Source organism: Saccostrea cucullata, unplaced genomic scaffold (genome assembly GCF_032062105.1).
Source record: "Saccostrea cucullata isolate Sc308-1 unplaced genomic scaffold, CSIRO_AGI_Scuc_v1 ctg23859, whole genome shotgun sequence".
Lineage (NCBI taxonomy): Eukaryota > Metazoa > Mollusca > Bivalvia > Ostreida > Ostreidae > Saccostrea > Saccostrea cuccullata.
In genome coordinates, this window is record NW_026929883.1 from 1 (window position 1) to 10,931 (window position 10,931).

The window sequence follows — 10,931 nt, forward strand, 5'->3', positions numbered from 1 at the left end:
CAATCTATTTGAATTCCCATGGGTACAAATTGCGCTCCGTTATTAGCAGACTTATTTTTATATTCATATGAAGCAGAATTTATGCAGAATCTTTTACGTGAAAAGAAGGAAACACTTGCTGTGGCCTTCAACTCGACATTTAGTTATATCGACGACGTATTGTCAATTAATAATGATAATTTCCATTCCTACGTCGACACGATATATCCTGCTGAGCTTGAGATAAAAGATACCACAGAGTCCGACACTTATGCTTCATACTTGGATATTTTACTTGAAAAAGACACTAATGGTAATCTAACAACCAAGCTATATGATAAACGTGATGACTTTAACTTTTCTATCGTCAACTTCCCTTACTTATGCAGCAATATACCTTCATCACCTGCATACGGAGTATTTATATCTCAGTTGATTCGATACGCAAGAGCATGCTCTACGTATGAACAATTTCTTAAACAAGGTAAATTATTGACAAGCAAGTTGATGAAACAAGAATATCAACAGTCTCGTTTAGTATGTACCTAATTCATGAAATGCAGATACACTGAATTGACCACGGATTTTTTTGCTTTCAGATTCTGGTGTTGACCTAACCTGGTTACAGATAACAGCCGCCATGATAGGAAAGTTTGGGATTACAGGGGCTTATTCTCTGTCCTACCTTTACTCCTCAGAAATCTTCCCCACAGTTGTCAGGTATGATACAGTCATTGGACAAAAGTAATTGTTCTTGATGTCAAAGTGACAGTGTTTATTTACATTAATTACTACCGTATATATATTTGCCTAGAAGTCGATAATTTGGGAGTTGAATTTTTGTCAGAAACTGTCCATTTTTGTCAATTTATAGGCATCTTGTTCTTAAAAAACTTGGTACTTAATTAAAAAAATCCTTGTAAATTAAAGCATTTGTACTAAGCCATTTTTACTTACATGTATTTGTAGAAACCAAGCCGTGGGGCTGTCGTCTTTCTTTGAGAATTTAGGTGGAATAGCTGCACCTCTGATAGTCTATGCAGTAAGTATTTGGATTTCAGGATTTGTTCAGTAAAACAACACTTATTTAAGTCCTATGGCTTCCTACCAAAATTTTATTCCTTTATTGTGGCCTCAATATGTCCAACATTATGCATATTTTTTTTCAAAACAAAGCATTAACAGTAGAAAAACAAATCTCAGTATTCCAAAAATATATATGTATAGGGTATGTAGGAATTTTCAAACTAGAAGTTGCTTTAAATCTGAGAATGTTTCCATTTCTTTATTTTAGACAGTGAATTACTCTATAATTAACTTCCTCTGCCTTTTGTTTTCAGACCAGCAGCTCCCAGTCTTACATTCCTCTAGTCGTGTTCGGAGTGATCATGGTCGTAGGGGGAATCTTAGCTTGCTTTCTCCCAGAGACTCACAAGAAACCCCTCCCCGAAACCATCGAGGACGTGGAACATTTCACCCGAGGGGCAGCCACTCAGACTGAGGACACCTATCTCTGACCAGGTCAAGGTCACATACCTGATCAGGTCAAGGTCACCTGGGTGACACAGGTCATGGGATTAAACATGGAGTTCAACCACAGTTTCTTTATGTTCTTTACAATCAACTTTGACATTTATTTCAACAAAAGAACAAACCTTCAAATGATTGTGTCGATCACTATTGTGCCAAAACATTCACCTCAACAGATGTTTTAGTGCTACTTGTTTCGATCTCATTATGTTAGACATATCTTGTAGTATGAGAGTTATTTTTGATAGAATTATATTTCTGATACCAGTGTTTGATTGTTTTTTTGCAGTCAATCTGTTTTCATTTACATTTATTATTAGTGAAATATAGATCTGGTTATATAGCATTTAAATTATGCCCCTTAGATGGATTTTATGTTGTAACATAAACAATACATGTGTTGTTATTGCTCAATTAACCAATGTTTCAAAGACCACTGAATCAAATAAGAGTAAACCTCAATATCAATGATTCTTATAAAGAGGATTTCTTAGGAGGGGCATTTACTAGTTTTACTTTTGGTTTACTTATCTGACACAGATAAAGGCAGTTCTTCATTAGTGGTAAATGTCTCTGGAATTATTATACTTAGAAATATAGGAAAAGTATGAAATACCAAGTCTGTTCTGTATACTTGGTATAAATGACTTGACATTGTAGAGAATGAAATCCTTTATTTAGGTAAGAGGTCTTGAAACAAAGTTTTTGATTTTTTATCCATCAGAGACAGTTATTTATTTTTAGTTTGTTGTTTGTTAAGAGTTTCTGGTACTTTATTTTATTCTTTGTTTTATGTTTTTCTGTTAAAAATGTCCAAATTACCATTGTGAATCAATAATTTTGATGTTTCCTTAATGTTACCTTTTTAACTACACCTGTACCCATATTTAGAAACATATCCATCCCATGAATGAAGGTCAAAGTCAATGGTATACACAACTTTGACATTTGATTTTATATTTTACCCTTTATCTTTTTGCATCCTAAGCATTTGGAAATCACCAAAAAGGATTTTAAAAGTTTTCCTAGAATTTTATCAGGATAACAATGTCATTTTATTTAATGCACACAGATAAGTTTCAAGTTTATTTAAATGTATAATGGACGGGAAATCATTTCACGCTTGTTTGTTGTCCAGGATGGTAGCTTATAGCAATGCATGTTTTCAATTGCAAGTCTCTCCTAAGCAAGATTTTAACAGGATTCTAAAAAATTATACAGCCTAACATCATGTTATTAAAAATAAAATGTTTTCTAGACATTGTTTTTTCATTTGGTCAAATTTCTCAAAGATGCATAAAAATTATGAAACTCTGAAGTACATTTTATTCTTTATTATAGTAAATATAAAAAAAACATGACATTATAATTCCTCCTCTCAGATGCATAAGCTAAGGTGATCACACTTGAGTTACTCTGATGAGAAGGGGTTTCTAGTAAGAGTGAAGTTGAGTTGATATCAATAAATGAAATACTGATAAAATATTTGTTGAAATTTTGTTTTTCTTAGAGAAAATATTGAGGGATCCAGACACACAAGTGACTGTTATTTTATAAATACACTGTATCTTTTTGCATCCAGTGTTTGGAAATGCATAAAAGGTGTTAGTTAAAGCTATCAACATACAAAATTAATATCCTTACACCAGAACAAGTTTAAAACTGATAATTGAGAAAAAAAAAACTTGTTGTGAAACACTGATGGCAGCTTATAGCAAAGGCTGATGTTTCTCAATTGCAAGTCAAACTCCAAGGACAAAAGATCAAGACATGATATCTAAAGAAATGTCACAAGGAATTCAACGAAAAATGAAAGCCTTTTCGAAGTTCTCAAAGGTCAAGGTCAAAGAGTTAAAAGTTGTTTTAACTCGAGGAAAGTTCTTGTAATAAGAAACACACATCTGAAGTATGAAATCACTAGCTTGTTATAGCTAAGAAATTTGGTAAAATTTTGCAGAATGATAAAATTCTTAGGTAAAGGTAAAAATAAACCAGTCTGCGAAACGTGAACAGAGTTAATGAACCAGATATATACTTTGTTATGGAACTTTTTACTTAAAAAAATGGAAAAAGTTTTCAGCATGATAAAATTGAAGTTGCTAATACCTATGTGTAGTATATCTTTGAAATTCTACCAAAGATGTTTCATGGTTTAACCTCAGATATGTGTGGTATTGGTGTATTAACCATTTAAAACAATACAACAAGTTAAAATTCCATATACATGTATTTAAGAAATGTCTTGATTTTCACAAAACATATTTTTTAAATCAAAAACTTTTTTTTTAATATATCAAACAAGAACAAACATAAACAAAAAACAATTATGACATACAAGATATAAAAATATTTTCGAAGTAAGTAAACCTTAATATATACAAACATCAAACAAAACAACACTTCAATGAATACATGTGTATGTATAACAATCATGGCAATGGAAAAAATATTAATCTGCATCAGTAACAATAGAGTAACTGATCTCAAAATTTAACGCATCATTATAGGGGCTTTATGATATCTAGTGGAATCGCCTAAATTAACACTCTTTGTTCAAGAAAATACTGCAAATCATTCATGGTAATATAACTGTTAAAAAAACGTGGAATTTAAAATTTTCTGAAAGTACCCCAGAAAATGAAAAATATATTTTATGCAAATGATTTTTTTTGATCTGCAAATAACTTTAGTAAGATTGAAGTCATAATGTACAAAAATTCTTTTCATGGCTTCTAATAAAAAAAAAAGATACATCGTCACGTGCTTGAATGGTAGAAAATGTGAATCTAATCTTTTTAAATGATCATTCAAAAATTTAAACGATATACATTTTTATCCATTTCCAAAAGATCGAGAAACATATACATGTACTGATGTTTTTGAGGAATATATATATTTGATCTGTATCTTTGTCTTTGCCAAAGGTCTGTAGCTCATTTACATATCTGAAAAATTAATGAAGATAATTTTTGTATCCTTTTTTTTCATCTGCATAGCCAGTGAGCTAAATACCTGAAGCTATATCTTTCCATTCTTTTTTTATAACTTAAAATTTAGTATTGAATAGAAGAAAGTGTTTTGTTAAATATATATTTATCAATATTTTTTCTGCATATAATCATATCTTGGAGGGGCAGATGGTGTGATGACTTCAAGTTCAAATCTGTCGAATCCACCGTTAAAAGGGTCCTTGGTAGATCTTGGTCCATAAGGGTATGGATTGTAGTCGGTGCTGTTTCTGCTCTCACGTCTGTTCTGTCTTCCATATTCCTTCCCGAGGTCACCTGACTTTTTGTAGTCACGTGGGGTGTCACCAATTGATGTTACCATGACGTCAGATGGTCGTCTGATGACTTTGTCACTACGCCCGTCGTCTCTGCTTAGAATGCTGTCAGATTTTTCCAGACGGTTGTACCTGCTGCCGTGATCAGGGTAAACTGTGGATTTTGGTTCGTATTTATTTTCCTTAATGTCGGGAACCAGACACATCGCAGTGATAAGGACGAGGGCGGAGGCGAGAGCGGAGAGGCCCATGGACCAGGCGGGGTAGTACGGCGACTCCACTTGTAGGATCCATAACACTATCCCAGCGATGGCAAGTCCAGCTTAAAGAATAAATAAGGAACATTACGGGGTATAGAAGTAGTTTTCAGAGATATATAAAGATTTTGAGAAGCAAAGTTACCTGCTACGAGCGTGACCAGAAGCAGAGCCACTGCCACAGCCCTTGTGCGACACCTCTCGGTGGCCACATAAAAACCACTGACGATGAGGCAAATAAACATAAGTCCACCAGCGGCTACCTCAAACCATCTCACCAATGTAACTTCAACTGTAAAGACAAGAGAATTTATACACCGTATAAATAACCTATTTTTTTTTAAATTTGGCTCGGAATATCGTTTGAGATTGGAGTTCTTCTAGGCTCCACAGATAAACAGATCACCTCTAAGTTGAAATCAAACAGTGATTAACTAAACCAAAATAATTTAATTATTCTAAATTTTACCCTCGATATCTCAAATACTCTCAAAAAGTTTTTTCCGAAGGTTTTTCTTCGTCTTATTTAGTCCGAAAAATCAAGGTTTTACTGTATAAGTTGGTCACTAAGAACCAAAAAATATATGTATTTTGAGGTTGTTGTACACCTTAATTAAAGTTTTATTTATGATCATGATTTCTTTCTTGTTCCTTTGTTCCTCTCTTTGCTTTTTTTTAAAATCAAAATTTGTATTTTATATTTTTGAGTCGTAGATGGAAGTTCTCCCTGTACAATATTTAATTTAAATTTTCATTACCTTGTGATGTCATAGGTTTTTGCAAAAACTGTTTTGGTTTTAATTTCATACCTGATATCTTTTGCAATAATTCATTTCAATACATGTAATAAATATTGTTGAGTAAAAAAAAATTAAAATGTTTATCTTCTATATTTAATAAATTATTTCAATCTTTTAAAAAAAATATGTTAACTTTATTTTCGCAAACTTTTTAATTAGTACATAATAGCGATCGATATTTCAATGAAAATGAGTTTTCAAATATACCTGAAGTTCATGTATTTACAAAAGGTTAATTTTTAATAATATGAAGTATTTGATATATATATTTTGGAAAAAAAATGAAATACATGTGACCTTTTGTAATTGCCAAAACGACTTTGTGTGGCGCCATTTTAAGCTTTTAATTGAATAAAAAAAATTACAACTTAATAGTGCAGCTTTATCATTTAGGGAAAACATACACTACTTTTAAATGAACCATAAATCAGTTTTATATGTGCATAAATAAAATAGTTTTCGGTAATTTAGTTCGTTCTCTGATTAAAACTGACTTTCTCCTTCTCATAAAATTGAATAAATGCATATTTTCCTCAAAGTGTAGGAAGAACAACTCCTCACATTTTGTGAAAAGATCTGTAATATGTGTACATGTAAGGGTTATGTTGAAGGGCTTACTTGCTTGGAGTTTGAAAATTTAACTTGAATCTAATCCTGCAGGTGCCTGTAAATGAATCAGTGACAGCCATTATTCCTCTGGACTCAAATGGAGATTTTGAAAAATGTGTGATGAAATCTTCAACCCAAAATCAAACCAAGACATGTGATCAAGGGTGGACATATGGAAGTGAATTTGATTCCACCATATTAACAGAGGTACATACCGGTATACAAAATTTCAGTTGAAAATAAACTAAAAATCCACAGAGCATTATTTTTAATGAAGATGAGAGCAGAATTCTGTTATGACTTTAGTCATCAAGTAATAACAATGTAAATCATTAGCATAGAAATTAAACTGTGACAGCATACAAAAAATTCTGTTGCTGGAGCTTTGATGATTCATTTCGATACTGTCAATTTAAAAAAAAATTGCACATTTTCTCTTCCAGTGGGACCTGGTGTGTGATAATAAATTCCTGGTGGATTTGTCCTCCACGATCTATATGGTGGGAAACACGCTGGGGGCCCTCTGTCTCACGCCGCTGTCGGACAAGTTTGGCAGGAAGTGGATCATTCTGGGCATGCTCTGGATACAAGGGGCCATCGGCATAGGAACAGCCTTCGCCAGCAGTTACGCCATGTTCACCGTGTTAAGATTTTTTATAGCTTTACTAAACATGGTATGTTTTATACACTATTCCTCTTTATATTTTTAGGTCACCTGTCAGTAAACTCAGTTGACCTATTGCTATCCGTTTTTGTCCGTTGTCGTCCGTCAAGCGACATGTGTCATGCTTTAACATTTGAACATTTTCAGCTTCTTCTCTGAAACCTCTGAACCAATTTCAATCGAATTTGGCATAGAGCATCTATAGGTGAAGGGGAACAAAAATTATGAACTTCATGGTCCCTGCACCCCAGGGGCCTGGAGGTAGGGTAAAACCACTAAAATTTTCTTCTTTACTGTTCAAATGTTGTTATGATTGTAGTCAGCATTGAGTCCTCTACCAAAATTTTGAAATTCATGGCCCCAGGGTCAGGGGTTCTAGTGCTAAGACGGGGCTAAATAGATTTTATAGTGAAAATGCATAAATTCTTTGAAAGTCTTCTTCTCTGCTCCTGGGCATTAAATAAACTAACCAAGTACATTGATATGTTGAATAAGGCTGCATCTACCAAAATTGTAAAAATCATGGCCCCTGGGTCAGGGGTTCTAGTGCTAGGGTGGAGCTATATTGATTATATAGTGAAAATGCATTATTTCTTTGAAATTCTTCTTCTCAGTTCCCGGGCATTAAATAAACTTACCAAGTGCATAGTTATATTGAATAAGACTGCCTCTTCCAAAATTATTAATCTCATTGCCCCATGCATGGTCAGGTGTGCTAGGGTGGGGCTATGTAGATTATACAGTGAAAATGCATACATTCTTTAAAATTCTACTTCTCTGCTTCTGGGCATTGAATAAACTAACCAAGTGCATAGTTATGTTGAATAAGGCTGCCTCTTCCAAAATTATGAATTTCATGGCCTCAGGGTCAGGGGTTCTGGTGTTAGGGCAGGGCTATACAGATGATATAGTGAAAAATAATTTTTCTTTGAAAATCTTCTTTTCTGAGCCTGGGTATTAAACCAATGAACTATGTACGTAGTTATAAGGAGGAAGGATGCCTCTTTGAGATTTGTGAATTCTGTGGCCCCTGGGTCAGGACTTCTTGTGTTAGGGTGGGGCTCTTATGTTTATATAATGAAAATACATGAATTCTTTGAAATCTTTTCCTTTGCTCAAGGTTATTATGCCAATGATTTAAGTACTACATATTTATGATGGATGGTGCCTTTTCCAAAATGATTAATTTCCAGGCTCCTGGGTCAGAGGTATTTGAAGGGGAGGGGGAGTACATAGTCTGAAAATGAATCTGGTATTTATCAACACTTTATGATGAAATAAAATTCATGATAAATTTTCCAAAATTTTGAAATACATGTATGTAGCCCCAGGGTCAGTGGTTCCTGTGGTGTGGGGAACACAACTGGTTATAAAGTGGAAATGCAGTTTCTCTTTGTTACTCAGATCTACCTCTTGGAATTAAGTAAACAAAGTAAGCATTCTAAGGTATAATTATTATAAGCAATGGTTCCTCTTTCAAAATTTTGAATTTCATGGCCTTCGGTTTAAAACATGAATCAAATTCAATTGTTGAAAAGATGTTACGAGATACTCAAGTGACCTATAAGGCCCATGGGCCTCTTGTTTTTGTTCCCCTACTCTGCCTGTGGGTAATAAGAAATCAAACTTAAAACATGCAACATGTATACACATGATTCAATGGTGCCTCTTTCAAAATTTTTGAATTTCATGGAATGTGGTTAAAAACAATAAAGAAATTAAATTGTTGGAAAGTTCTTACATGATACTTAGGTGACCTGTGGGCCTCTTATTTAAAACACAAACCTATTCAATTGGAAAGTTGTTACATGATACTCAGATGACCTATAACGTCTTGGACCTCTTGTTTAAAACATACCAAACAATGGAAAATAATTCTAAATAACCCCCTGGCATTCACTTCAAAATTATTGTTTACACACATTTATACATATGTTTAATATTTATAGGTCATATAAAAGAATTGAGTTTTCACAAAACAGAATACTTATATATCAGTACTATTGCATACCTCTTTTATTTATTATTATTATATTGAAAACAACACAATGATGTGTTTCACTGGAGATATTTGATTTTCTTCACTTGTCTGTTTCCTAATTGAGCAACAAACAGATTGTCATTTGTATCTATACACAGTCCCCAGGGAAACAGTACATAGTGTATGTAACGGAGGAACTGTCCATCCTGGTCTATGATGTGGACACAGACATTGTTATTATCAGCTGTAAGGATGTGACTCTGACTGTCTGTGGTGATTCCTACTGGATAGAATGATTGGTTCTTTGGAGCAGTAGTATGTCCAGTGTACCTGAATCTCAGTTTCCCGGCCTGATTGACCACCACTACTGCTTCAGCTCCAATGTCGGACACACAGATATCCAGGTTCCTGTTCTCAGTTATGTGTCTGTAATAACCACCAGATGAATAGAGAGGTTTACCTTTATCATCAAACTGAATGGTTTGTTTCTCTGTGGAGCCAGAGTAACGGACAACTTTTGTTGGTTTGTTGTTATCACTGTCCATGATAACCAGGAGGTCACCAGAGGAGGTACTACAGACACCGTGAGGTCTCCAGTTCTGTAGTCTGATCACCTCCTCTATCTTCTCATTCTTCACAATGTTCACAGTTCTATCATAGGAATCAGTATAAACTAGATCTCCATTTTTTGTCACTGCTATGTTAGATGGTATGTTCCATGACTTGGTTGTGATTGACTTGAGTAGTGATCCCTGATTGATGCTGTAGAGTTTCATGGTGCCGTCATCTCCAATTGTCCAGATTTCTTCATCACTCAGACAAGCCACTTTGTAAAGGTTATATTTATACCCAGTGTCTATGGTGGTGACGGTCTCTGGTTCATCAAGCATCTGTTTGACTGGAGGAGAGGATCCAGCTTCTGGTGATTTCTGTGTTGTCGTCATGCTGTAGCCATTTTTATCTGAAGTAAAAGAACTCGATGATAAGGCTCCAAACAGTTTACAAAGTTCTTCATGGACTTTTCCTGGATTGAATTCGGGTAAAGACAGTGTAATTTTGTGTGGAAGATTTCTGTATATTTGTACATTGGGTGTGACACTAAACAGTTCGGACAAGTCATTAGTGTCTATTGCTATTTCAACTGAATCAATTTCACCCTTGATGTCAGACATTGTCTTTTTTATTTCATCCAGATGTTTCTGTAGAGTTTGTAACTGTGTGTTTTTCATCTCATCAACTTCAGCTTTAAGTTTCTTGACAAGTTTGTCAATTTCTCTGTGCCAGTCCTCTCCATGTTTTGTTATGGCTGTTGAGAGATCTCCATATTCCTTTTCTAACTGACTCATTCTGTTTTGTACATCAGAAGCAATGTCCTGGTAGGTGGGATATATTGTCTCATTTAATTCATTCCTCTCTTTTATAATAATATCCTTCTTTTCATTCAGAACTCGCAGAATTTTAGATATTTCATGACCTAAATGTTGATTAGATTCAATGCAGTCGCTGCAGACAGGAATGTCACATTTTTTACAGTACATGATGCATTGTTCTTTGTTATGAGATGTACATATAGGGTAGAGGGGGGTGGATTTCCTGTCCTTGAAGTCCACAATTTTATGAGGTTTTGAGAAATCAACAGAAAAGTGTTTTCCAACACAGGCCGTACACAGGTTGACAAGACACGTATCACAGTGCATCTGTACCACAGCGGTCTCACACAGGTCACATCGCATCACGTCCTGGGCACTGGTACGGGGGTCCATCATTAGACTTTAGCATAAAGAAATTCAGGATTAATGACTAACATACAGATTTGAGGGCAACAATT

At 34.4% G+C, this 10,931-nt stretch overlaps 4 protein-coding genes across 4 annotated transcripts; 2 read left to right on the forward strand and 2 right to left on the reverse strand.

The window, feature by feature from the left end:
- The first annotated feature begins 581 nt into the window (after nt 1-581).
- On the forward strand, nt 582-1,728 carry LOC134282360 (organic anion transporter 3-like). The gene is made up of 3 exons (XM_062764760.1): nt 582-699; nt 949-1,021; nt 1,320-1,728. The coding sequence occupies exons 1-3, from the start codon at nt 620-622 to the stop codon at nt 1,494-1,496; spliced, it is 330 nt and encodes a 109-aa protein (XP_062620744.1). The 5' UTR covers nt 582-619; the 3' UTR covers nt 1,497-1,728.
- A 2,813-nt stretch (nt 1,729-4,541) lies between these two features.
- On the reverse strand, nt 4,542-6,183 carry LOC134282361 (uncharacterized). The gene is made up of 3 exons (XM_062764762.1): nt 6,147-6,183; nt 5,195-5,341; nt 4,542-5,114 (listed from the first exon to the last, which is right to left on the reverse strand). Exons 1-3 carry the CDS (start codon nt 6,181-6,183, stop codon nt 4,606-4,608), a joined length of 693 nt encoding a protein of 230 aa, XP_062620746.1. The 3' UTR covers nt 4,542-4,605.
- A 330-nt stretch (nt 6,184-6,513) lies between these two features.
- Nucleotides 6,514-7,168, forward strand: LOC134282362 (solute carrier family 22 member 6-like). The gene is made up of 2 exons (XM_062764763.1): nt 6,514-6,665; nt 6,902-7,168. Exons 1-2 carry the CDS (start codon nt 6,579-6,581, stop codon nt 7,166-7,168), a joined length of 354 nt encoding a protein of 117 aa, XP_062620747.1. The 5' UTR covers nt 6,514-6,578.
- Nucleotides 7,169-9,180: 2,012 nt separating this feature from the next.
- On the reverse strand, nt 9,181-10,275 carry LOC134282363 (uncharacterized). The gene is made up of 2 exons (XM_062764764.1): nt 9,751-10,275; nt 9,181-9,405 (listed from the first exon to the last, which is right to left on the reverse strand). Exons 1-2 carry the CDS (start codon nt 10,273-10,275, stop codon nt 9,181-9,183), a joined length of 750 nt encoding a protein of 249 aa, XP_062620748.1.
- Nucleotides 10,276-10,931: the final 656 nt, after the last annotated feature.